Raw genomic sequence first — 26,996 nt, forward strand, 5'->3', positions numbered from 1 at the left:
GCAGGCCCACAAATGGCTCGGGGGACCCAGACTGTTCCTGCGTCTCACATTCCATTCTTCTCCCACTGTGGGAACTGCTCCAGTTCTCAGATTTCACTTCCTCCTAATTTTGTTTTTTAAACCTGCATCGCAGCGCACAAGGGTCTTGCGCACAGGCCTCTCAGAACATTTCGCTTAAGCTACCTTGGTTTTTGCAAGTGGGTTTCCTCACGTGACACATCTTTGAACATCATGTCCAGTGCTGGGGCCTCGAACTGAATGGCCACCCAAGCACTGCAAGTGTCAGTCGCTTGAGCCAGACTCGAATTGGGAGCGACAGGCGAGTGGCTTGACTTTGGATTTCTGCCGTTTCCACAGCCGAGTCGCTAGGGGGCTGTGTCACACGAACTCAGCCGACTGGGGCGGGGGAGTTTCAAGGGGGCGGGACAGGATAGGGATTTCAGTTAAATAAATTGCTTCGCTACATGATCGAGGCATGATTAAGGTGGCACTGAGGGAGGTGCAGGAGGAAACATGGTGAGAGCCCGTGTGGCGTCGTGGTGGAGAGCATGGGGTGGGACTCGGGTGATCCGGGTTCGAGTCCCCGCTCGGCCATGGGGCCAACTGGGTGACTTGGGCCAGTCACAGACTCTCAGCCCAACCTACCTCTCAGGGTTGTTGTTGTGGGATAAGATGGAGGAGGAGAATGACGCAAGCTGCCTTGAGCGCTTTGTAGGAAAAAGGCAGGATATAAATCGGGGGGGGGACCCCCATCGGGGGGCAGGGCTCGTCACTCACCAACCACCCCACCTCCCATTTCCCTGTTCAAGTGGACTCGAGAAGAGACCCGAGACATGCAGCAAAGGACTTGAACACATCGTTATTTCTAGCTTATGCATCCTGGCATGCATTTTCATGGTCCAAGAACTTGGGCTCCTGACTGGACAAGCTGGGAAATTGTGGGATTATTTTTGAAAGAGAGCCGTTTCAGTGCCTGGAGTTGTTCACACAAGTAAAATAATTTCTGATTACCCACTACTTTCGGACCAGCCAAATTAAGTCTGCATCACAAGTGCTCCCCCCCCCCCGCCCCCCAACGCCAAGGAGAACAGCCTGGGCAGAAGGGACCTTTATTGATGCGCATGATTGGGTTGTACATCGAGAGTTTGGAGGACTTCTCCTCCGCGCCTCTGGAGAGGCTGTCACATTTTGCTTCCAGGTCAAAGTGCATACAGCTGCTTCACAGTCTTTGCCTAAACCCGCCCCCCCCCCCCCCGCCCTGCCACGCTGCTCCCCCCACCACATTCCCCTACTGAATACTTCCAACAAGCTCCCAAAGCATCGCGGCTGGCAGGGTGGAGCGGCAGCCCTGGGCCTTCCCTTCCACCGCGCCACATGGACGCGGGCCTGGACGTGGCCTGGGCCGTGGAGGCCCCCTGGGCACGGGGATGGTGGGAGCTGGGTGCTTCCCACAAGGCTGCTGGCCGAGCCCTGGGTGCCGGGGGTATGCCGCGGGCGCGAGGGGCCAGAGGAAAAGCGAGCAGCCTTGCGTGAGATGCACTTGCCGTCCCTGGCAGGGCGGGCCCGGAAGCCCTGGGCAGAAATGTCACCGCCGGCACTGCACCGTCATCAGCAGCCAGGCCATTCTGGGGCCCGAGCGAACGGCCGGGGGGCGGTGGAGCTCAGGCACAGGCACCCACTCAGCCGGGAACACTCCCCGCGGCCCCACCGGGAGGCAGCAGGACCCCGGCGGGGGACCCCTGCAGCGGGGTGTCTTCCTGCCCCGGGACCCCAGAAGGGCTGTGCATCCTGGGCACGGGGCCGGCTGGCGTCCTGCTCCGAGGCCTCCATGCAGGGGGTGGCCAGGAGAAACCCACACAGGCCGCCGCCACACCTGGATGCACCTGCGCTCCTGCAGACCCCGAGGCGCCGGAGCCGGGCTGCCCTGCCCTGCCCTCTGCCTGGCAAGGGCCTCCCACAGGGCGCCCCGAGTTCCCACAGGCCAAGCCTCCGAACTCGGCCTCGACTAAGCAAATCAGGCAGAAAAGCTGCGGGGGGCATCGCCGGCCTCTTTCTGTCGAAACCTGCGCAGGATTGCTGCTCAGGTGCGATTTTAGCGCCAACTGTCCGATCAGGCCGGCGCAGCTGGGGGCTCAGATGAGGCCACGAGACAAGATCGCCCCTGTGCAGGATGCTGCCCGTGAATGCAGCGCGTCCGCCTCTTTCCGAGGAGCAGCTGCAAAGTTCTGCTGAGTGGCCGAGATGCCAGAGCGCCCGGACTTCAGCGCCACCCTCAGCTGTGAATGGGATGAAACAAATAAATTCGCTTTGTGGTTTGCGAGATAAGGGAGCCGGGAGAATCCGTTCTTTCACCACACTCCACCTGCACAATGTCACCATCTCTGCTGCTACGGATGCCACGATTCTACTGAAGGAATGCTGCTCAGGAGAGCGGTTGGCGCGCTTGGACAGCCCCTGTCAGCAGGCCGGGATGCGCCCAGCCCCTCCGCAGTGGCAGCCCCAAGTCCATCCCTGAGTCGCTCGCTGGCGCCAGGAGCTTTGCCCCCGAGGGGTCAGTCCGTGGGGCTCCCTCGCACCGCGGCAAAGCGCTCCTGGGAAGCAGCAGGGGTCTCCAGAGGACTCTGGCCAGAGGGACGGGGAGCAGCGCACCGAGTCCTGCGTGGCCCCTGGGAGGCACGGGCAGGGCTGGCCTGTCCGGTGGTCGGAAGGCGCTCGTCCTGCAGCTTCACTGCCCTTCATCTCTCCTGCGCGGGAAAATCCGCAGAGCCGACTTCTGCATGCAGAAAATGTCGCAGAAGTGTGGGCAGTTGCAGGTGGCTGGGCAGGACATGACAGGGGAGTGCCCCCCGCCCCAGAATCGCTCCGCTTGTGGAAAACCAGACGACCCGGCTTAATGGGCTCCTAATGCCTCCATTCCGCCATGCAGACCGCACCCCCCCGGGAACAGCAGAGGGCGCCCCCGAGCCCACACAATGGGGCACCTCTCCTGGGGGAGCAGAGGGCTGGCCCTGGACTGCTGAGGCGGGCAGGCTGCGCAGGACAGCTCTGGTGGTGGCCCCGGAGCCCCCATCCCGCACCCCTGCCCAGGCCCTCCTGCTCCGGGCCCAACCCACATGGCGCCTGGCCCGGGGAGGAGGCCGCTCCACCCCTCGCCCCGGCCACGGCCGCCCAGGCGACGGAGCGCAGGCCGGGCTCTGGCAGCTGGAGGGGGACCCCGAGGGGGAACTCTGTGCGGGGGGGTGGGCCAAGGGCCGAGCCGTTGCGGGGAGCGCTGCCGCTGGGCCAGGGCTGGCCGGGAGGGGCCAAATCACCTGCAGAGCCGCTCGCCTGAGATCCGGACTGTGGGGTTCCTGGGGGAAGCGATGCTTGGCGGAACTACACCCAGAAGCGCCAGGAGAAGCGGCGCCAACGGCAGCATGCGGGGGGGGGGCACACACGTTCACCTGTGCAGGATGGGGGGCACGCGCTGTGCACACAGGAGGGGCCGGTCTTCCCGCACGGGCCGAGCCCCCGACGCAAGCAGTGTCTCGGGTGCGTGACTCGGGTGGGGGGGCTGCCTCGGCCAGGCGGAGGGGCGCGCGCGTGTGGCCAGGAGAGAGTCTGCGGCCAGCGGCCAGATGGTGAGAGAAGTGCCCGGGCCGGGGGGGTGGGGGGGAGGGTGCTGTGCCATTGGCAACCACAAGTCACGCAAGGAGGGGTGTCCCTTCCCTCAGCCGTGGGGGGCTTTCCATGGGGCAGGGGGCGCCCGTTCGTGAGGAGTATTTACACGATCCCACGATGCCGGGCGCAGCGCAGCTGCCCCCGCGACCCTGAAGAAGGACACGTGGAGAGCCCACTCCGGGGACAGGGGCACCCGTGCCTCTTCGGGCCCGGAGACCAGCTCCAGCAGCTCGCAGGGGTGCCCCTGGCCCGCCGCGCTGCCCGTGCGGGAGGGAAGGCTCAGTGCTGCCCAGCAACCTGGCGGCGCTCATTCCGACACCTCGGCGTGCGCCAGCAGCCCGCCCTCCGCCGGCCGGTGCGCCTCCCAGAAGGCCTGCTCCAGCTGTTCCAGCTGCGGGCTCAGCGGGAGCTGCAGGGAGACGTGCATCCGCAGGGCCTCCAGCCACTGCTCCAAGCGGCTGAAGGACGGCCTGGGGGGAGAGTGGAAGGATGCCCGTCAGCCCGGCCCCCCCCCCCGGGCGAGGGCCCCGCATGCCCACAGCAGCCCCCGCCCGCCTGGCTCTGGACCCCGAGCCTCCCGCGGCCAGGGCGGCACCCAGAGACGGTCCTGCTTGGGCTGCCTGCTCGTGTCCAAGGGGTCCGCGTGGCCCACTCCCTTCACGGACCCACCCGGCCCCGGCCCCGGCCCCTGCTCACCGCCTCTCGTGGTCCAGGTCACAGCAGCGGACGGCGATGGGAAAGAAGGCCGGGGGGCAGTTGGGCGGGCAGTAGTGGTCCAGGAAGCCCCGGACATTGAGGCCGAAGTCCAGGGTGCGCGGCAGGTAGTCAGGGTCAGCGCTGACCCGCCCGATGATCTGCACAAAGCGAAAGGGCAGCGGTGGAGGCCCCAGCCAGCCCACCCGGGAGCCGCGCACGAGTCCGGCCTGCCCCCCCGCCAGCCACGCGAGTGTTCACAGCCGTCCCGTACTGCTCTGATGCTCGTTCTGTCCGTATTCTTCGCACAACCACCCTGCAAGGGAGGCCACTATCATGGGCCCCAGATTGCAGACGGGCAATTGAGAGAGCAGAGAGAAGGCTGAGAGCAGGGCTCGGGCAAGGCACGGAGCCAGAATCCCGGAGGGGCAGAGCTGAGCGGGGCCTTCCTGGCGCACAGGTGGCCAGGTGAAGGTGATCTGGGCCCGCCCTGGGGCTGACACACCTGTGGTGGGCACGGGAGCCCCTTCTTTCCCCCCAGCCCCCCGCTCTCTTCTGACGCCCCTTCTCCCTTCTCAGTTCTAGGGAAGAGCATGGGCGCAGCCTGCTGACAAGCTGCTCCACGAGCCCGGAGCTGCTCCAGGGACTCGGCCGGCTCCCTCCGGCCCCCCCGCCCTGCACCGCCTCACGTGCTCCGGGGACTCGCCTCGCACAGGATGATGCCAAAGGAGAAAACATCCACCTTCTCGTCGTAGCTCCGGCCTGTGGGCGGGAGGGGTGGGTGTCAGCTCTGTGGCACTGTGGGGCCGGGCAGCCAGGCGGCCAGGCCAGTCTCCCACACTAAGTCCGGGGCCCTGCAGAGGGGCTGGGCCCCCCAGACATCTTCAGGGTTAAAGGCAGCCCAGCAGAGGCCCGGCCCCCCTGCGGGGCCCTGGACTGCAGAGACCTGCCGGTGGCCTTGTGGGAGGAGGATCCAGGCATGCCAGGGGGATCTGGGCATTTGGGGGAGTTGGCAGGGCTGTGTGGGACACGTCTGCCGTGGGGGAGGGGAGGGGCGTGCCCAGCGATTGCAGCCTGTGTGTGCGACGGCCTCAGGTGCCCGGGCGTCCCTGAGCACGCCCAGTGGAGCAGCCCCGGCAGGAGCCGCGCCCGCCGCCCGCTCACCGTTGATCATCTCGGGGGCCATCCAGTAGGGGTTCCCCACCACCGTGTAGCGCTTCCTGCGGTCGGGCTTCTTCACGGGCGCCAGCTGGCTCTTCTCGTCCACCATGAGCCGGGAGAGGCCGAAGTCGGCCACCACCACGCTTTTGTTCTGCGCAGAGGGGAGAGGCGCCTCGCAAGCCGCACGGCAGTGCGGGCCGCACACCCCCCCCCCCGCCCCATGTGGAGCTCGGGAGAAGCCCGCGGCTTTGGGGCGGGTCGCTCCTGCCCAGAGGGAGCCCTTTGGGTTGGCGCAGCTGCTTGGGTCTTTACCGATCCACAGCTGTTAAGGCCAAGGATTGTTCTTGTTTCTGTGGTTTTTGTTCTTTCTGCAGTTTTGTCCCCTTTGGGTGAAACTCACAATAACCAGGACATGAAAAAGCAGAACAAAAACCTTCAGCCCCTGGAGCAAAGCAGCCGCAACCATCACGGGCCTTGGCGTCAGGCCACAGGACGGGGCTCCGCCGCGAGGAGCGTCCGCTCGAAAGGGGGGGGGGGCCGCCGCGGACGCCCGCAGACGGTGCGCAAGCTGGCGGTGGGCTCCCAGCCCCTTGCTAGCGGGGGGTTTGGCCCCCGGCCCCCGCGCCTACCTCCCGCACGAGGCAGTTGTGTGTGTTGAGGTCGCGGTGGATGATGTTCATGGAGTGCAGGTACGCCTGGCGGGGGGAGAGACGAGCGGGCGAGTCAGGCGCTGTGCCGCGCACCCCTCGGCCGCCCTCCCCACAGCCTGAGGCACGCGGGACGGGTGGCCCCACGCTGCGGGGGCGCCCGTTGGGGAAGGCCTTGCGAGAGGTCATTTCATGCTTTCTGACATGAATGCTTAATTCTTGTTCCTGTTTAAGCTTGTTTTGTTTAGTTTTGTCACTTGGTTGTAAACTGCCCAGAGAGCTTCAGCTATGGGCACTATAAAAATGATGATGATGATGATGGTAATAAAAATTTAAAAATGATTAACAGGCAGGATGGAAATCTAATAATAAGCAAACAAACACATTTCTCATGGACAAAACCCGGCTCTTGTTCAGCGTGCAGCTCGTCATCGTCATCACGTCTGCACCGAAGTTCAGTAGGGCTGAAGGAACCCACAGGCAGCTCCCTCTGCCTGAGTCTCTGGGGTATCTTTTGGGCTTTCACGGTTGAGGGGGAGGCACTCTGCACATGCTCAGAGATGCTCTCATCTCAACTAGAATTTTGAAAGCTTCCCAGCGTAAAACTGAACACCCTCAAAGACAATAAAACATTAATAGCTACAACAAAACTACAGTTAACAGTCAAAAAGCAGAGGGGGTGTTGCTCGGTACGGAAAAGAGCTGGGGCCCAGGCCTACAGGACTGAGTGCCACTGGCACAGGAAGATTTGCATCTATCTAAGCAACTTGGGAAAGGATTGCTAAGATTCAGTTTTATTTCAGCTAAGGCAACGCCAGCTCACAGCTCTCCCACCCAGACCGCCCCAGATGAAAAGCACACTTCCTCAAGCGCCGGTCCACCCCAGCCGCAACCTTCCCCGAACGCCGGCCTTGAACCGTGGCTGCCCCGGCCAGCGACAGGCTGCAGGACGGGGGGGGGGGGGGGGGACTGCCCACAGGCTCGGCCTGGCTGCGCACTCACCATCCCCGCCGCGATGTCCTTCACAAAGCTGACCCGCTGGCTCCAGGGGTACTGGCTGTCCTGCAGGCAGAGAAAGGGCCGGTGAGCGAGGGACTTCCAGGAACCGTGGGGTGCAGTGGGGATATTACCGCAGCTGCAAGCTGGGGTTGGGTCTGCCAACTTCCAGGGGGAGCAAGGTGGGGGAGCTACTCTGCGGAGCCGTTCTTGGGGGGCGTTCTGACCCCCCAGAGAGACACACTGCGCAAGAGGCAGGACACCAACAAAGCCCCAGAGGCCGGGGGAAAGGGGTGTCCTCCTGACAGGCCGAGGGCCGGGCCAGGGATCCCTGGCAGGCCACATTTGGCCTGCCAGCTGGGAGTTCTGCACCCAGTCGAAAGCACTCGTCCCCACAGCTGCTGCGGAATCACAGGATCCTGGAAGGGTGAAGTTGGGAGGGGCCAGGAAGGCCATCCAGTCCACCCCCCTGCAGTTGCAGGACACCGTGTCACACCACCCCGCTCAGAGGGCTGTCCAGCTTCTTTTCGAAAGCCGCCAGAGTGGGAGAGCCCCCCACCTCTCCGGGCAGCTGCTTCCACAGTCGTACTGCTCTGACAGTGAGTGAGGAAGCTTTTACTGATGTCCAGCCCAGGACACGCATCGCTACTCTACCCCTCCGACATTCTCCCTCTGTCTGAACGCCTGTCTGGCTGCAGGAGGACATGCAAGTTGCAATGGGGAGTGGAGGGGGCCCTGCTGGGAGTGGGCCCCTGGCCTTTGCCCGACCATGCCTGCCTTTGGCTCCTGCTCTTCCCTTCAGCAGCCCCTCCAGCCCTGTGCTGCTGCCCCACAGACCCGGCCGGGTGGGCCAGCAGAGGGGCGCCTACTCACTGCAGGCTTGCCTGGCCTGGCCTGGCGCAGGAGCCGTCGCCGTGGGGATGCTGGCATGCCCCTGCTGGGGGTGGGCCCCCAACCAGCTCAGCCATGCTGGCATGTGCTGCCAGTTCCCCTCAAACCTCCCGTGTGCAGAGGCCACAGCACCCGCCCCCCCCCCCCGTTCGCCACGAAGGCCGCAGCTGGTGTGTGTCCCACGCAATGATGCGGTGCCAGAATCAGAGCGCGGTGGCCGCCCGGCCGCCGGAAGCCGAGTCGGGGCGCTGCCGGGCTGCTTGGGCGCTGGGCGAGGTGGGGGCCTGGCCTCGTGCACAGCCAGGCTGCTGGCCGGAAGCCCGGAGCACCTCCCGCCCCCCCGCCCCCCGCCTGCGGGCCCTGAGCCGGGTCGCCGCGAGGCCAGTCCCGCCTCCCGCGCACCATGTTCTTGATGATCCCGCGCAGCGTGCCTCCCTTGATGTACTCTGTGATGAAGTTGAGCCGCTTGTCCTTGTAGAGGACGCCGATGAAGCGCAGGACGTTGGGATGCTCCAGGCACCGCATCACCTTCACCTGGGGTGGGGACAGAGAGCCGCAGCGTCAACCCAGCCCCCGCTGGACTTACCCGTCTGCGGGCTGGAAGGCCTGGGGCCCCGAGCCGTGGGGGGGGGGGCATGGAGAGCAGGCCGCCATTCGCCCGAAAACCCTCTCAGCGACTGGCTGGCACTGCTTGACATGCCAGAAGGGATGGCCCCCATGGGGCAGCTTCGGAGCACGGACAATACCGCCAGCTGCTCGCACGGTCATTAGCCGCGCGCACAGAGGCTGGGAAGAGCAGGGGCATCAGTTCTCGAGGAGAAGCAAGGCAGGATGCGAGGCGACGGCGTGCCGACGTCAAAGGCCCAGGGCAGCGGCCGAGGAGGCCAGCGGGGTGGGCGGGCGCCTTCCAGCACCCCTGGGCGCAGCGGCAGCCGGCTCACCTCCTTGAGGAACGCTCTCTGGGTCTCTTCGTCAAAGCGAATCAGCTCCTTCATGACCATCACCTCTCCGGTTTCCCGGTGTGTCACCTGCGCGGAAGGCACTGAAGGTCAGAATCAGGAAGCTCGTGCAAAACCTTCCTGGAACTCACCCCTCCTGCAAACCGGGACAATTCAGGTCCGAGGAGGGGAAGGGACGCACTCTCATCCTCTTCCCTCCACGTGCCCTTTTCTTTTCTGCCACAACTTTTGGACTCTAGGCTTGCAAGCAGGGACTGCCATGTTTCTTTTCTTTGCAAACCATTCTGGGAGCCTTTCTGGCTGACGTCAGGCACAGGAGGGCTGGAAATGAAGAGGCTTCTGTGGCTTGGCTTGCTCTGCGCTGGGCCTCTCCTGCCCTCTGCTGGGTCACGGCCTCCTTCTGCCCCCCATGCGTGTAAACAGCCCACCAGCAGGGCTGAACTGTGCTAGGACTGTGGGATATGTGTGTCGAGCCTTCGGTTTCTAAGTAGAATGCCAGTTACACAAGCATTTGGGGATGAATTTCAGGTACCTCACTGACCCCCACTGCTCCAAAAGCAGAGATGGACCATGTCCACCCCACTGATTTCAAACTGCTGCACTTCAAGATATGCAGCAAAGCAACGCTGGAGTTCATAGAATAATAGAACTGGAGAGCCAGAAAGGGCCAGAAGGCTGTCGGATCCGACCCCTGCTCAGTGCAGGACACCGAGTTGAGCCATCGCTCCAACATGCCTGTCCAGCTGCAAGTCCGATGCCTCCGTGTGGGGGAGCCCGCTCGATCCACTGACGTACTGCTCTAACAGTCAGGAGGTTCTTCCCGACACTCAGCTGGCACCTGGCTTCCTCCGGCTTAAATTCATCATTCCATGTCTCGATCCTGGGATGATGGGGGTGAGAGCCTGGCCCTCCTCTCCATGACAACCCCCTTCAAGGACTTGAAGAGTGCCCTCAAAACTCCCCCACATCTTCTCTTCTCAAGGCTAAACACGCCCAGCTCTTTCAATACCTCCTCCCAGGACGTTTTTCCCAGTCCCCGGGTCACCCTTGTAGCCCTCCTCGGAACCATTTCCAGCTAGTTTGCCTCGTCCTGAGGTGCCCAGAACTGGATGCAGGACTCCAGTTGGGGCCTAACTAGTCAGCTGGAGCTGGGGGTCAGACTAGATGACCCAGGTGACCCCTTCTGACTCGCTCTGTTTCTATGTTTCTAATCTGTGCTGAATAGAAAGTTCTGTGAATTCTGCCTCCCTGTGCTTTGTTTCGCTCATCTCAGACACAAGAGTCTTTAAAAGAAATATTTCATTGGAAAAATGCACATATTTTAAATCGCGTAATTTTTGTACTCAAAATATGCAGTTTTCAAACATGCATTTTCCCAAACATGCGTATTTCTAGGCTCGGTTGTGAAGATTCAGCCCATGGGTGGATTTGTGCGGGTGTGCTTTTTCACTTGCCTGCACACCATCTTCAGAAGTACACATATGTACAAAGAAACGCTCTTGGAAGTGCTCATGCGCATACCTGTGTTTTTAAACATGAACACAACTTCAGGAAATTGCCAACATTTCCCGAGAATTGCTTTCAGGGCAATGAACGGAAAGAGGAACAGAGAGCTTGAACTTCCCCAGAGATACCGCTCGCTGTGGCCAGACTTCCTTAAACTCGCTCGCTGTATGGATCGATTTCTACATTTCCACAGCGGTGCGTGAGAACGGCCACCCCTGAGTGACTCGCGAGGCCGTCACCGCTGCGAGGTCACGGCAGGGGTGCCCCCGGCCGGCTACTCCTGGGATGGTACCTTGATGGCTTGTCCAAAGCAGCCTTTGCCCAAGACCTCTCCATGGATGAGGTCCGAGGGGCGGAAGATGCGGTGAGGGCGTGAGACCACCCGCAGGGACTCGGAGCGGCCGATGTCCTTCCGCTGGGAGGCCGGGGAGCACAGCGAGCTGGAGCATGGAGACTTGTCGATGCTGCAGCTCCTCCTGTCGGGGGAGAGCAGAGCTCAGGAGGGCCCTCGCCGGGCTGCTGAGGAGAGGCGGCCGCCACAAGCTGACCCCGGTGCCGGGGGCACCCCGTTCTCCCCTGCAGAGGAAGGCAGGACGCGCTCCAGTGGAGCAAAGCTCGGGGAACTCAGGTTCCATTTGGATGCCAGGAAGCACTTCCTGACAGTCGGGACCCCGAGGATGTGGAACGGGCTTCCACGGGAGGTGGCTGAGGGTGTTCAAGGACAGGCTGGACGTCCACATGGTGGGCATGTCGTGAGCGGAGCCGGCTGGAGTCGGGGGTCAGACTAGATGGCCGGGGAGACCCCTTCTGACTCGCGCTGTTTCTATGTTTCTAAGATTCAATTCAGATCATCTTGGTTTCATTTTAACCTAAGATTCTTAGCTAAAACCTCCATCAAACAGAATGAAGGTCCTTTGAACAGAATGAAGGTCCTTTGAGGGAAAGCTTTCTATGATTTTTTTTTAATGTAGTGCTCCAGTGCATTGTTATATAGCAAAAAGTCTGTGCCCTGCCAATGCTTTGGAGATGGTTTGCAGAGCCCCAAGCACAGAATCCTAAATTCCCATTGTTTGCTGATTGATTGGGCTGATTGCAACCTCAAGAGGGAAAATTCCAGCAAAAAAACACATTTTTTAAGGGAATTGGCATTGCAATAAGGTTTACTTATTTATTTATTTAGACTATTTATATGCCATCCTGTCGCGGAGGCCTCAGGATGGCTTATATATAAATAACAAATGAAATAAATAAATTCTACTGGGTTTAAAATAGAATAAAATAAATCTACTGGGTTTATGAAATCACCCCAGAAGCAACACCTGCCTGGGGTTTTTGCAGGGCAGGGTGGCTAAGGTGCCACAAGGACCATTCCTCTTGCTCTGTGCCTCCGACGGGGGCAAAATCAAGATCAAGATACGTCCCAGTCGGTATTTCTACATCTGCACACACAGTGATGGGCAAATGCAGATTTGGATGAATCTGCGTTTTTTGAACCTGGAGCCAGACGAGGTCCAGAGGGCAGCAACTCCCCTGCCGCACCCAGCAGCCCAGCCTGACCGGTTCGGTTTGCCCGGGGTCGCTGGCCGGTGGGGCAGAGGGCTGAAGCCCAGGACCTCTGCAGCAGCAGGACCTCTGACCCCATCTGCCACTCCCGCAGAGTTGGTGCGCGCGCGCGGGCAGCAAAGAACGGGGCGGGAGCCTCCGAGTGGGAGTGGAGCCTCGTGGCCACTTGTGCTGGCCCCCCGGGCCCCGTGGGGGGGCTGCGGGGAGGCCGTCCCAAGGAGCGCCCGCCCTGCAGAGCATGCCCCCACCTCCTGCCCGCCCCCACCCCCCGGAGGCTTACATGATGGCGCGCTGGCGGGCGGCAGAGGGCTCGGGGCTGCGGCCGGGCGAGTAGAGGGGGCTGGGCAGTGCGGGGGGGGGGGCTGCTGCCCGGGGGCCCTTGCGGGTCATGCTCGATGGTGAGCTGCAGCAGGCGGCTGGTCTCCTGGATGAGGACATCAATCTGCGGGCACAGGGAGGGCGGAGGCAGGTGAGGCGCCTTTGCTCCGGGCGCAGGGGCGGGGGAGCGGGCGGCCCCCAGGAGGGGTGTCGGGGGCAGTCACCTCGTCTAGCGCGACGTGCCGGATCGGAGTGCCGTTGATCTCCAGGATGCGGTCCCCCACGTGGATGGAGTTCTTCATGTCCGGGCTGATGCAGTCGGGGTTCAGCCTGGCCGGAAGGGGGCGTAAGCAGCGCCGGGGGGGCTCGGCCTGGCCGGTGCCCCCCCCCGGAGGCCCGCCCCCCTCCCCCCGTGGTCAGACCCTGCTGGGAGCGGCAGCACCAGCACCGTTCCCTTGCTCCCGCACCGGTGAAGCACCAGATTGCAATGCTGCATTTGAATGTCCATTAATTTGAAAATTAAAAGCCCAGGGGCAGGATCAGGCCAGCCTGTCCAGTTCAGCCTTTGGCTCCCACAGCGGAAGCCCAGAGACCGGGCGGGGTGCAAGTCGCCTCCCACCCCGCTCCCCCAATCCCCTTCAGAAGCCCTCCAACCTGGGGGCCAAATGCCGGGTGCGGCTACTGGGCACGTTCCAGCGTGGGCCACTGCGAAGGGGCGGGGACGAAGCCCCGCACGCGGGCTGGCGTCCGCCGAGGGGCCCTCGTGGGAAGGGGGCCGCCAGCCGCCCCTGCCCCAACCCGGCCAAGGCCCTCGACTCACTCCCGGACGCGCACGGTGTGCGGGTGCTCTGAGCCACCGTGCTGGTCGATGGAGACGGAGAAGCCTCGTTTGCCCTCGGCACAGGCGGGAATGGAGACGAGGGTCACCGTGTGCGGGATCCGGGGGCCGGGAGACTCCGGCAGCAGCTGGTCCATCACTGGCGTCACCACCATCTGGTAATAACAGTGCCCGCTGTGGCACAGAATGCGGGCTCAGGGCTGCTGCTCCGAGACGGTGTGCAGGGCGGGTGGCGCCCAGGTGCCCGCATGGGACGGGGGCAGAGGCGGCCCGGGGGGCTCGGGGAGGCCGCTCGGAGGAGCACGGCTGCTCCCCTGCTGAACCCCCCCGGGAGCAACATGCCTTCAGAGGGGCCTGGCTGCAGCTCTGCATGAGCCGCTCGGCTGGGCCTGCAAAGCGCCCCCCCCGGGGGGGGACTAAGTGTGTCTTTCCATGAAATTCAGAAACTGGGGGCGTCTGGAGCCCTGGGCGGTCCCAGCGGAGCTTTGACATGGACTGGGATTGTGACAGTGCAGCTTTGGGCCCTTCGGTGGCCCCCGCTAGAGCCAAATTTGCTTTGTCTGGCAACAGAATCCCTGCGCTTCCCATTTCCTTGGCCCTGCTTCACCACTGGGTGTTGGAGCCCTATTTGGGCAGGGGCAGGGAGCCGGCGGGAGGCGATCTGCCCCCGCAGCCCTCGGGAGCTGCCCACACCTGGGGACACTTCTTAGCCCTCGGCTGGGCTGGGAGGAGGCGAGCCAGGAGAAGGGAGGGTGGGGAAGGCACCTCGGGTCGGTTCCGGGCGAAAGCGGGGCTCCGCGGCCAGAGAGCGGACAGACGGCTCTTCCGGGTCGCTTTCTCCTGAGCAAGCGGTGGGAGCACTGACCGGCTGCGGGCCTTGCCTCAGGACGGACGCGCAGCAACGGCCCCTGCGGGAAGGCCCAGGGCCGCTCTCTGCAGCTGGGCCACCGTGGGACCGGGCCCCGGCCCAGCCTTGCCAAGATCAGCTGCCCGGCCCCACTCCGTGCCTCAAGCCACCCGCACAGGAACACCCAGGAGCCCCCGACCGTTCCCACGGGCTGTCTATGGCTCTCCCCCCACCAGCTCACCTGCCCTCCCGCCCACGATTTATCCCCAGAGGATGGCTGTGGGGCTGGGTCCAGGACCTCCGCAGCAGTGGGGCTCCGTGCTGCAGCCGCCAAGGGCAGGAGGCCTCCCTCCGGCTCGCTCTGCCCCGCCTCTGCCCAGGCGCCTCCCAAAGCCGCCTGGGTGCCCCTCCCCTCACCAGTACAGCTTGGATCGCTCCACCAGTGCGTAGGTGTCCCCGTCGCCAATGAAGGCCCGGCAGTTGAGGCAGCTGAAGCACTCCGGGTGGTACTTTTGCTCGCCAGCCACCTGGAAGAGACAGGTGGGCCCAGGTGAGCCGCCCGCCACTTGCAGGGCTCCAGCCGTGGCCACGCAGGGAGCTGCGAGCCCTTCCTCCCACCTGAGCCCCCAGCAGACCGTGCCTTGCAAAGCTCAACCCGGCACGGCACGGACGAGCCCCACAGGCGGGATGCACTCCGTCTCGGGGGCCGCGGCTGAGACGCCCCCTCCTTGTCCCGCACACCCAACCCCCCAGGAGGGGGCCCTCGTCTCCCCCATGCCGCGGGCCTTTCTGGGTTGTGAGCCTCGGGCAGGGCTCGTGGCAGCCGCAACGGGGTGCGACCGGGCCCGGGAGCTGCACTGGCCGAGCAGTGGGAGAGAAGCGCTTGCCCAGCTCGGGGCACCCCCAGGCTGAGTGGCAGCTGGTCCTTCTGCGGTGGGGCAGCCGGCCTCCTCCCCAGGTGACCCGCTCTCCGTGGGGCAAGGCCCGACGCCCAGCCCACTCACCATGACGAGTCCCTTGGTGATCTGCTCGGAGCACCCGTGGCACATCTCCCCGAAGCGGGCCCAGTAGTCCTTCTTGCAGTAGAGGTGCCCGTCCTTCTCGTAGTACTGGTGCGAGAGCGAGGCCCCACACTCGCAGCACCTGTGGGGCGCGAGCGCACGGTCCTCGTCAGGAGCCCTGTCCGCCAAGGTGGCGGGTGCGCACGCCCTCGGCGCCTCTGCATCCTGCCCTTCTCTGGGAAGATGTCCGAGGGGCGCGCGCCCTCTGCCTCCCCCCCACCTCATCCCCCCAACAGCGCCCTGAAGCAGGGGAAGCCAAGGGCTGGGGGCTGCCCCATGGCCACCTTCTGACTCGATGCATGCGTGGACCCAGAACCAGGGTCTCCCCAGCCCAGCTCACACCACTACACCACACTGCCCCTCCAGATGCTCTCATGCACAGCTGCTCCTTCTTGCCCAGAGTGGCTAACGGCTCAGAGTTTCCCTCTGAAGGTGGCTGCACCCAGGCTCAGACCACACGGCGGCGCCCCCAGCGGAGCAGCCCAGTCCCTGTGACTGGCGGGCCGGCCACGCCCCGAGCGTCTTCCCGCGGTTCCCCCTCGGCAGGGCTCCCGGCAGGGTGGGTTCCCGCTGGCCTCGGGGGCCTTGGGGTGGAGCGGGGTGGGCGCCCACACGCGCCACGCAGGGGGCACCGCGGCGGCCCGGACGGGGCAGACGCGCTCCGAGGAGCTGAGCCGCAGGGTGCCCAAACGGCCACTGAGGCGGGGCCGGCGGGCCGTGGGGCACGTGCGCCCCCGAAGCAGATGGGCTGGGGAAGTGAGCGACGGTTTCCTGGCTTGCGAAAGGCGGGCTGGCTGCTGGCCTTTTGCAACTCTGGCCAGGCCAGGATGAGCAGGCGAACCTTCCCCCGGTCACAAGGCCTCCCCTGGGCTCCGAGGAGGGCCCCCGCCCTCGGCACAGGCAGAGCAGGCGGGGGGCAGAAGGACAGCATGCCACCCGGGAGACCTGGCGCCCCTTGCAGTCCAAAAGTGGAGCCAGATAAAAGCAGAAGAAATGGCCGCGAGGGGATTTCACGGAAGGAGAAGAGGCAGCTTCCTTCCTGCTCGGGCCAGGACTGACACAAGGCCACCAGTCCCCCTTCTCTTCCTCCCGTGCTGCTGCCAGCCACGTCGCAGCTGGGGAGGGTGGCTGGGTGCCCCCTTCCTGGCACAGCAGCACTTTGGGCATCCTCACGTTCAAAGCCTGCTTCTGGAGGAAGGGGGCCGAGGGGGCCCGTCTCCAGTGCTGTGCCGGCCATCTTCCCACATGGAGCCCGGGATGCCCTGCTCTGCGGGGGCCTGCTGTGGCGCCCCCCGGCCGCACGGCATCCTCAGGGCTCTCCAGGGGATGCCGCCAGGACCGCGGCGTCCATCAGAAGGAGCTGGGGCTCAGTCCCACAGGACCAAAAGTGAACTCAGGCTGAGATGTGCGCACGCTGGTGAAACTCCTGGTGAAAAGGCAGGGAAGAGGAGGGCGCCTGGACCCAGAAAACCTCAGGCGGGAAGAGGCAAGGAGGTGGCAGAAGGGGAAGCCGTGCGGGCCAAAAGCCCGCTAATCTGGGGGATCTGACCCTGGGGGGCTCCCTGGGCCACTGGGCCTCCCCCAGTCAGGGCCCTTGGCGGGCGGGCGGGCAGCCCCCCCAGATGCAGGGTGCTAAGTGAGACTGGCACCCTGAAGGTGCCGCTGGCCGCCAGCCGCTTCAGCCAACACACACCTGCCTACGCTGGCCTCAGCTCCAGCCGAGCCCCACTGGCCCCTGGGCGCCCTGCCCCCTGCTCCCAGTGGGGCAGGAGAAAGCTTCCGGGGGACACCTGCTTGGTCCAGTCCCCCATGAGCCACGAGGCACAAGAGGCCGAGCAGTGCGGGAGCTTCGCTCTCGCTCTGCCAAGGTGCAAGGTGGCGCTCAGCTCCTCCGCAGGGCAGCACATGACACCTGGCAGAGCGGGAGAGGAGCTGCCAGAGCTTCAGGGGAAAGCAGTGGCTCCTAAGCAGCACAAGTTTGTGTACTCTGCACATGCTCAGAGGTGCTATCCCTTGATGACCAGTTCATATGCTCCCTCGCAGAGTGGGTTCAGAAAGATGCTCCTCACCTAGGGCCTGGGCCGCCCGCAGGCCAGTGGAACCACCGCAAGCCCCCCACCTGGGGTCTCCGCCTTCAGCCTACGCTACTGGTTCTGCCCTCCAGGCTATTTCAGGCATGCAAGCCCAGCCCCCCCCCCGAGAACCACGCCTGCACATGGCGAATGGTGCCGAGGCCGCCTCCCCCTTGGCCTGGGAGTCTGTGCGCCCTTGGTGAAACCCAACGGGATCTGCTCGTCCAGTATGTGCAGGTCCACCCTAGTCGCCTCCTCACCAAACCCGTGGCTCAAGCCAAGCTTGCGGGGCTTCATCTCCCAGCCGCACCTGTCCTCATCTTCGCTTCGCCACAAGGCCCAGGAGCCGGGCGTCCTCCGAGGAGCCGCCCGGCCAGAGCAGGAGAGCAGCGCTTCCCCACAGCTGCCTCCTCTTCTGCCTCTTCACCGAGGCCCTGGGCAGGTGCCCTTCTGCGCTCCGGAGACCCACTCCAGGGGGCCCAGGTGCTTCAGCCATGGCCCTCCTGCACACAAGGACCACCCGCCAAGACCCGCTTTCCCTCGTCTCTGCTGCCTTTCCTTTGTCCTTGAGCGCCGTGTCCGTTCGGGTGTCAAATGACCCATCCTGAGCTGGGCCTCCCACCCGCAAGGGACCACCTGCTGGGCCTCCCCTGGCTTGCCTGGCCAGGAGGACAGAGCAAGGACCCAGCCCCGTGGGCTGCTCCGAGATGCGCAGGGCGTGCAGCAGGCGGGAGCCGTTTTTACCAGAAGCCAAGCGGCTGCTTGGAGCTTGCTGTGACTGGCAACCCGCAAGACGCTCCCAGGTTCGATTCTGCTCCAGGGCAGCCGGCTTGGGCTGCCCCGAGGCGGGAGGCTCGGTGGGCAGGACGGAGCAGACACGGGGGCGCCCTAGTCCCTGCTCCAAGCAAGACACGGCCGTTCCACCAGCCCTGCCAAAAATCACTGTCACAGTTTTCCCCTTCAATGCTGATCTCTTTTTCACGCATCTGTATTTTGAGGCAGGATTACTTGCTGATTCCGAGCTGTACCAGGAACGTTCCTTTTCCAGAAGATAAAAACAATTCGACTAACTAAATCCTGAGAAGGTCCTAAACGCCCAGTCTTGAGCTGGGATGGGCCAAGCGTGACTTGGTTGGAAAGCTGCTTTCCTGCACAAAGACTGGGGGAGGAGCCAAGCCAAGCCAGCAAGCCGGGGAAAGGGGACATAAACACACCAATTAAACCCGATCCCCTGTAGCAATGGCTGGCTTAATCTAGAAGGGGCATTGCAGCCCAGCCCAGCCGGGGGCCACAGGGCCGGGGAAAGACAGAGCCAGCCCCAGCTGGCCAAGGAATTCGGCCTGGCCTGACGCAAGCTTCTGGCAGGTCCATCCCTGGGCAGCCTGGGGCTTGCAGGGGGCCCCCTGAGTCCGCCCCCCGCTCACGCTTCTCGCTGGCCACACGAGGTGCTGCTCTGGAGACCGGCTGCCAACTGCAGCGCAGCTGCGGAAGAGGCCGGCTGGTGTGACTCAGCCTGCCTGCACTGCTGCTGCTGCAGTGGCTTTGCCTTGCGCCCCCCCCCCGCCCCCGCTGCCTCCTCTGCCTCCTCCTCGAGCAGGCGGGCAGCGCAGGCGAGCCTCTCGCAAGACAGGAGTTCCCCCGGGAGCACGTGTTTTTCTCCATGCACACACGCCCCGCTGCGGGCGGGTCCCCCGGGCGCCATGGCGGGTTGCCACACCACAGTGCCCCTGCCGAGGGGAGGGGCGGCCCCCAGGCACAGGGGCCACGGTGCGGCCGGCCTGGCTTTGCACACCCCGTGGCTGGCCCAGCGTGGGTGACGCACGGCCTGGCCTCCCGGGGCACCACAGCAGTTCCCTGGCTCATTTTGTGCCAGGGACAGCTCCCCCGGCGCTCATGCCCCCACTGGCCCCATGGGGAGGCATGGGGGTGACCCAAGGACCTCTGCTCGCCTGCAAAGAGGAGGGGGAAGCAGGCACGATGGGGCGGGCAGCCCCCCCCCCCCCGTGCACATGCATGGCACTCGCTGCTGCAGCTCAGACCCCTCCTCTGCCCACCCCCAGCCCTCTTCCTGGAGCAGCAGGGGGCGGATGGGGAATGCCACTGATGACATCATAGGGGTCTTCTGCATGACATCACCCTTTTGGAACTTCCCACTGGAGCAAGCCAATCAGGGAACTTGCTGCATTAACCCTCGCATGCCTTTTTTTCTGTTATTCAGAGACTGGCCCACCCCTGACTGGCACTTGGAGGAGCAGTCCAAAGTGCTGGGGGGTCCTGGGGGTGCCAGGAAGATGCGGGGGGGGACCCCCTGCAGCGGGAACCTTTTGGTTTCTTCCTAGGTATGTACCTGTGCTCCTTCATAGCCACATCTGCCTATTCAGAGGCCTGGGGAGGATGCATTTGAATTCCACAAGAGGCAAAACCAGCCAGTTAAGTTCTCGCTGAAACCCTTGTCCAGGGCATAAACCCCTTTGCTCACTTGCACCCAGCCCCAGAGCTGCAACCAGAAGAAGAGCGTTCTTAATCAGCACCGAAGGGAAGGAGGCGAGGGAGGGAAGCCCCTCCTGCCCAGGCGCCAACCTGGCAAGTTAGCGGGGGAGAGAGAGAGAGAGCCAGAGCCAGAGCCAGAGCCAGAGCCAGAGCCAGGGAGGGAGAGTCCGCTTGGGCTCTGTGGCATTCCTCCCAAGCCAGGTACCTGTGCACCAAGGGCTTGCAGAACCTTCCCCGGAGGCAACGTCGGGACCAAAGTTGGGTGTCTGCTCACGCCCACCCACCGCCTGGCCCGGGAGAACACCGCCGCCTCTGTGCTAATCGGCTGTCTTTGCTGGTACAGAGCACAGGCCTGGAGCCAAGAGAGCCACCTGAGAAGGAGTCAGCCCTGGGGCCCTCTGGTCCAGCATTGCTAGCACTGGCTGGCAGCAGCAGCTCTTCTGCCACTCCAAGTGAGAGTCTTCCCCAGCCCTACCAGGAGACACTGTCGCAGCTCGAACCCAGAACCTTCCGCATGCAAAGGGGGGCTCTGTCCACCGAGCCACAAAACACCTTTCAACCCCCCCTGGCTGCGCCATCAGACTGTGTGTCCCAGCATCCTGCTTCCAACAAAGGACAGCCACTGCACGTCTGAGGGCGTCACAGGCCGGGCCTTGTCGTCTGCCTCCTGCCCCGTTGCTCAGGGCATGGACGCTCTCATGCCAAAGGGCCATCGCTCCTCTGGCATGTGGATCATTGTCTCCAGGCTTTGGGGGAAGATGCTGAGCAAGCAGGCGGAGGGAGGCGCCTGTGGCCGCCAGCAAGACGCCTCTGCCCATGAACCTCTTTCCTGCATGCCCTGCTGGCCAGGCTAAGACGGCCTTTTGCCATCAAGCGCATCTTTCTGCAGGAGCCACGGCCGGGCGAGAAGGGGCATGGCCACGGTCAGGCATGGCGCGGAGCAGGCTGGGGGAAAGGGCCTCCTTCCCTCCCTCCCGCCCTGCTGACGGAGCTGTCCTGCGGGCTGCACGCCGGGAGATCTGCGCCAGTGGGCGGAGGGCTGCTCCTCACGGCACGGAGGGCTGCCAGAAGACCGCAGGGCGGCCGCCGACCGGGTCCGGGCTCAGGCAGGTGCCTGGAGGCAGCGGCCTGCCATGGCTGGCTAGCCCTGATGGCTACGCGCTTCGTCCGGGGCCGGGGGCGTCTTGCGCAGCTGCAGAGGAACATGAGCAGCAGGGAGCATTGCCCCTTGAGGGCGGCTGGGGCCAGTGGTGGCAGGAAGCGGGGCTCTGCAGGCTCCATCGCACGAGCTACGAAACCAGCGCCTTCCCGTTCTTGGACAGCCGCAGCGGCAGCATCCTCCGACGGGCCATACGCTGGAAAGAAACTCCTCAAGGGGCTTGGCGAGGGCAGAGCTGTCCCTGCCCGGCCGCACGCTCGCTTCCAGGATGCAGTTTGTCCGCCCGTGGGCCCAGAACTTCCCCTTTGGTCAATGCTGCCCAGCAGAGGACGGAGGCTGCTGGCGGCGGGCAGCGGCGTACGGCAAAACGTGGGACACTGGCACACAGCCGCTGCCCGCTCAGCTGCGGAGCTCCTGGGGGGACTTCGGCCCAGTCAGTGGCGCTCAGGAGAAGGCTTAGAGGAGGAGGAGAACCGTGCAAGCTGCCCTGAGCCACCGGAAAGGGGAAAAAGACGGGACGAAAGAACGGCAACCGAAGGCCACCTTCGCCGAAGAGTACGGCTTTCACCCCCTCCAGCTTTTGTGCTGGCCGGGCAGCCGGGAGCTGCCAAACTCCGCCAACATGCTGGCAGCCAAAGCCCTCTGCTCCGAGGCCAGCTGGAAGCGATTCTGTTCTCCACGACACCCACCCCTGCACCGGGCTCTCCTTTCCCCACCACCCAAGCCAGGCGATGCCGATTCTGTCAAAGCAGCACGGGGTATTTTGTCTGTGGCCAAGACAAGCCAGCCAAAGGCACACGCACCCGTCCCTGGGACCCTTTGGAAGGACGTGTCGGTGACTCGGGGAGGGCGCGCCTGCCTTCTGCCGTGCACTCTGTGTTCGAAGCAGGCTCGCTGCAAAGGAGCTTTCCTGTGCCACACCACAGGCCCATAAGCTGACCTTTCTCCCCACTTTCAGCAGAAAGAAGACCAGACCACTAGCTAGAACTTCACTGTATGGAAGCACTCTATCCGAGACTATTGGACAAAATACAAAAACGAGTCGGAAACAAGGAAAGAGCACGGCCTGCGGGCATGGCTTGGGAGCTGCGGCTCTGCAGCCCCTCCCAAGCCGGCATTCTCTTCCACGCCTCAGCCATGGGGCCTGGACGGGAGGGGGGCACCCAGCAAAGGCACGATGCGGCCAGCAGGGCCGCTCTCAGTTGAACGCGGGCCTCACCCGGTTATGGAGCAGGGCCCTCCCGAAGACAGCCACAGCAGCTCTGGGGGTCAGGGGCCTCGTCCAGGGTCTGTGGCTGCCTTCGTGCCTCCGAAGGCACCCTGCTGGAGGCGGAGGACTGGGCTCTTCGGTCCACCCTGATCTAGCTCAGCTGCTCCCTCACTCAGTCTTCCAGTCAAAGAACAGCACAAACCCAGGTGAAGACTTAGCAACATAGAAACAGAGCAACGAGTGAGCCTGACGGGTCTCCGGGTCATCTAGTCTGACCCCCGGCTCCACCAGGCTCCGCTCAGGACACGCCCACTGACTTACTTGGCTCCTTTGATCAAGAAGTGGCTGCGTCGGAGTTCCATGGCTAGCACGGTGGCTGAGGCTTCCTCCTGGCCCCTGGTCGGCAGGGGGCCCCTCCGGAGCAGCCGAAGTCCCTCTCTTCCCTGCCTCCTCAGGGCAGCCCGCGACATGGCCCGGGCCCCAAGGCAAAAGTGTGGGTCTTCCGGCTGCCCTCCAGCCCCGCAGGCACCCGGGGCGGAACTGGCGGAGCTGGGGAGAAGCGCCCCGGCGGCCTCCCTCTCAGCAGGCTCCATGACTCAGCTGCAGGGGCCGGCAGGAAGCCGCTCCGTAATCGCGGCTGGACAGCCGTTCCTCCGTGCACAGCGCCGCTGCCCTCCGGCCGACTCCGTCCCTGGAGCTGCACCCACGGCAGCCGGTGCCTGCGCCAGCCGAGCGACCGGAAGGCATGCCGCTCTCGGCGTGCGCCGCGCCCCTGTGCCTCTCAGGGCATCTCCCGCTGTGCCGGCAGATGTGCTGCTCCTCCACCGCTTCTCCGGCCATCCAACCAGGCCCGGAGTTGCCTGCACACTGCGGGGTGCGCGGCTGAAAGAGCCGCTGCCCCCGCCCTGAGCCGGTCTCTTCCTGGCCGCCTCCGCGTGGGGGTGAGAGGCGCTGCCCCGCTTCCTGGCGGCCGATGGGCCTACACGGGGCCGCCCCCCACCAAGCTGGGTGCTCACGGACAGCCTGGCCCAGCGGCCCTCCGGCGAGCGGCCGGGGAGGCCAGCTCCGTGCCTGCCGGCTGCCCCACTGCTCTCGCGGCCAGCGGGCCCCAGACGGGATGTGCCTAAAGAGGAAGTGGGGGCGGGGCGGGGAGAGCCGAAGGGGCGTGGAGGGCTGGGCTCGGGGAGGCCGGGGGCGATGGTGCGGGGCGGGCTCTCCCTTTGCTCGGCCGCAACAGGGGCAGGGGGCTGGGGGGCGCTTCCTGCCCCTGTCACGTGCGGCCCCCTCTCAACTGCTCCAGCAGCCCACGGCATGCTCCCCAGCGTGAGTTCGCTCCGGCTGCCGCTTCAGGAGAAAGCTTGGCAAGCTCCTCTCCAAAGCGATGCAGCTTCTGTTCCCCAAGCCCTGCACCTTTCCCTGCCTGGAAGAGCCTCCGGGACCAGAAGGCCTGGGCCTGATCCTGCCTTGAAAGCAGACGCAGGCTGGGGGGCAGACATGGCAGCTGCCCGGCTCTTGCGCTCCGGGTTGGGCCGTTGGGCTGGCAGCACATTCCTGGGTGCGTCGCCTGCATTTTCGCCACATGGCTGGAAAACGCCCCGGGCCCAGGAGACAGAACTGGGCCACCCTCTTTCCTGGGGAAGCTCTGGCACTTCGGCCCTGTGCTGCTGAACGTGCGGCAGCTGCAGGAACCCCGCTGGCTGGCCTGGGGTGCATCCGGCCAGTAAACTGCCTGCACACCACCGAGATGGCAATGCAGACGAAGGCGGGTTATCCCAGCTCGGAGAAAAGCTGCTGGCAACTCCAGCCAGCCTGGAGACGGTTGGGGATGCTGGGAGTTGCAGTCCAAGACATCTGCAGGGCACCAGATTGGGTGAGACTGGGTGCAACTGTGCCATCCAGAATAGAAAGGGACAAGAAACTGGCCAAGACATACCAATGGCCACGAATGCCAGAGAGGTGTGAGGGGGGCTTAGACACTCCCGGAGAGGAAGGGGCCTCTGCAGGACATCCGGTGCCACGGCGGAGGAGGACTGCTGCGCTCTGGCCTGGCTCAGGGGGTTCCGAGAGGCCACTTTTCGGCCACCAGCGAATCCGGATGCAGCTCTAGATGGGCCTTCAGAACGCTCCTGGCCGCCTCCCTGATGTCCTTATTGTACGCTGTTTCGCTCCCATCCTACCTTGCCTCGGGGTGGAGGGCTCCTCCTTTGCCAGCTGAACAGTGACTGAGGCTTGTCTCCACGGGTCGGCGGATGGCAACCAAGGACCAGGCCTTCCCCGTGGTGACCCCTCCACCAACCGTGGAACAGTCTTCTCAGAGAAGCCTGCCTGGCACTGGCATTTGGATTGTTTTGCACCAGGTGAAGAACCTCTCCTCCTCCCAGATCTTCGAGGGCATGACAGTGGGCTTCTTCAGAAGTCCTACAATTCTTGTATTATATTGTACTGTATTGTTGTATTAATTGTATTGCCGTGAGCTTGCCTCTAAATCTTGCTTGCTAATGGTTGTATACCTAGTTTTATCTTTCGGTGTTTTGTCTTGCAAACTGCTTAGAAAGATCTAGCTGCTGCTTAAGACAGAAACCTAATAAACGCAATGCAACGGTGCAATAATTTCCTGCCGCACATTCCGGTCGCGCAACCGCCCAGAGAGTGCCTACCTGAAGCAGTCTGCGTGCCAGTCGGCATTCAGGGCTTGCAGATATTGCCCGTCGTAGATGGCGTGGCTGCAACTTGCACATACTGGCAGGTCACTTCCTGGAGGGTGAAGAAGACGTGGGGGTCACCATCACATCTGGGGGGGGGCCATGCTGCAGTGCTGCCCCGCACGCTGCCAGGCCTCCAGAGAGAGCACAGCTGCACACGACCTTCTTTCCTTGCATGGCTCTCCCCACCCCACCCCTCTTAGCCCACTGCCAAGGCTTTTTTTTTTTCATCCATTGCTTGCCCAAATGTAGCCCTGAAGCCTAATGAGAGGCAGGGTATCTCTGGGAATGTGCAGAGCAATTTCTCCCCCCAAGCAGGCACTCTGACCAGAACCTGCACACCGAGGATGACCGAGGGGGGTGGAGTGGAAGCCGGGCCTCAGAGAGGGAGCAGTGGCCGTCCTCGAACAGGGAAAGGGGTGGTGGGGCAGGAATATCCCCAGCTTCTATGGGGCACAAAAGGAACAGGTGCCCACGAGAAGGTGCAGAGCAGCCTTCCCTGGGTATTTTGCACCCAGGTGCCCAGAAACTGGTCACACATGGAAAGGGTGATCAAAGCTGGTGGCAATAAATTGATCTGCTTATATAACAGCAGAGTTGGCCCAGTTCCACCAGGGGAGGGAAGTGACGGGGAAGTGTGGGGCTGCTGCAGGCGGCGGTCAGTGAGGCCAAGGCTGGCAAGTTCCTGCACACACAAGGGTTCCACGTGCCCACCCAAGCCTGTTTCAGTCCTGAAGCTCTTGAAACAATCACCCAGGAGAGAGGGTGCTTGGAGCATGTGCCGAGTGCTTTTCTCATGCTGAGTAGTAAAAACGGCATGCCCCCACCCCTGTTCTCATTGGCCCCAGATTCCCCACCTGCCACTGGTGCTTGGGACCAGAGGGACCGGAAGCAGGCAGCTCAGGGAGGGGGTGTTGGGGAACAGCTGGTCCCTGTTCTGAACTGATGAGCGCCGTGGGTTTAAGCCGAACAGTTCTAGCGGGAAAAGTTCTATTGCAAGGAAACTTCAAAATGCAGTTTGTCATAATAAACCATGGAAACCAAACGCTCAACAATGCTGTTACTTCAAGGCTTTTGCTAAAAATATGCTCGGGGGGGCGGGGGGGGGTCGCAGAGGGATAGCACTGCCCGTACCCCGAGCTTGCCCAACCCCAGCTTGCACGGCGGCTGCGCAAGGGATGCGCCGCTTGCTGGTTTTCGGGAAAGGCTGCAAGAGAGGTCAGGACCTTGGACAGCGCACACGGATCGGGCCCGGCGCGCTGGGGGGCGGCTGGGTGGTCGCTCGTCACGCCTACGAGCTGGAAGCCTGGAGAGTTGGCAGGCCGAGGGGGGAGCTAATGTACTCTGCACGAGCTCAGAGGCACCACTCTTGTCTTTACGTCTCCCAGGGTCGGGCGGGGGGGGCGCTCCTAACACAGTGGGTCTGGAGGGCCTGGGTGCAAGCGAAGTGGGCGAGATGGCGGGCAAGGAAGAAGAGGGCGCCCCGGGGCTTCTTCCGACGGGCCAGGGGCACAAGAAAGCCCCTCTGTTTTAGGAGCGCCCCCCGCCGGGGGAGGGGCGCGCTGGGAGCCCGCGGCGCACGTGTGCACCAGGGTTTACGCGCAATGCAGCGCGAGCCGGGGAGGTGGCGCGGGTGTTCAAGGTCATGCACGCGAAAGAGGGGCAGGCGCTCGGGGGGAGCCGTCCCCGCAGAGGCCCCTGCCCAGGACGCAGGCCCGAGGCCGGCGAGGGGCGCAGCGCGCGTGCGGCGGGTCCCACCTTCGTCCTCTCCCATGGGCTCGTCCCTCCAGGTGCAGCAAAGCAGCATCAACCTCATGCAGCCGCCCCCGCCTGGCCCCCTCGGGCAGCAGCAGCAGCGGCGGCGGCTCTTCCTGCGGAGGGGGCAGGGCGGGCGGACCGACGGCGCCGGCTGCGGACTCGCCCGGGCCGACTGCGCGGTAGCCCTGGGAAAAAAGACGGGGCGGGGGGAGCGCGGGAGGCGGGTCCACAGCGCGGCCAGCCAGCCAGCCAGCCGAGCCCCCTCCTCCGGAGGCTGCAGCGTGCGCGGCAGGGCCCGGCCCGGCCCGGCCCCTCCCCTCTCGCCCGCACCGGCGGGGCGGGGGCGCTGGGTCCCGGCGCGCCGCCAGCCGCGCGCGCAGCCCCTCCCCTCCCCTCCCCTCCCGCCTGGCGCCCCGCGCGTGTGCGGCCTGCCCGGGGGGTGCGCCGCGGCGGGGCGGGGGCATG

At 64.2% G+C, this 26,996-nt stretch overlaps 1 protein-coding gene across 1 annotated transcript; it reads right to left on the reverse strand.

Moving 5' to 3' along the window:
• Positions 1 to 3,675: 3,675 nt before the first annotated feature.
• On the reverse strand, positions 3,676 to 23,078 carry LIMK1 (LIM domain kinase 1). Its single transcript, XM_044456171.1, is given in 16 exon segments — positions 3,676 to 4,130; positions 4,357 to 4,514; positions 5,060 to 5,115; positions 5,518 to 5,665; positions 6,144 to 6,209; positions 7,164 to 7,223; positions 8,451 to 8,582; positions 8,990 to 9,076; positions 10,806 to 10,989; positions 12,357 to 12,418; positions 12,420 to 12,518; positions 12,619 to 12,724; positions 13,215 to 13,406; positions 14,497 to 14,606; positions 15,084 to 15,222; positions 22,393 to 23,078. Coding segments are annotated over 16 exon segments (2,034 nt in total). The 5' UTR covers positions 22,665 to 23,078; the 3' UTR covers positions 3,676 to 3,967.
• Between the last annotated feature and the right edge of the window lie 3,918 nt (positions 23,079 to 26,996).

The sequence above is a fragment of the Varanus komodoensis genome, unplaced genomic scaffold, assembly GCF_004798865.1.
Source record: "Varanus komodoensis strain SLA01 unplaced genomic scaffold, ASM479886v1 scaffold81, whole genome shotgun sequence".
Lineage (NCBI taxonomy): Eukaryota > Metazoa > Chordata > Lepidosauria > Squamata > Varanidae > Varanus > Varanus komodoensis.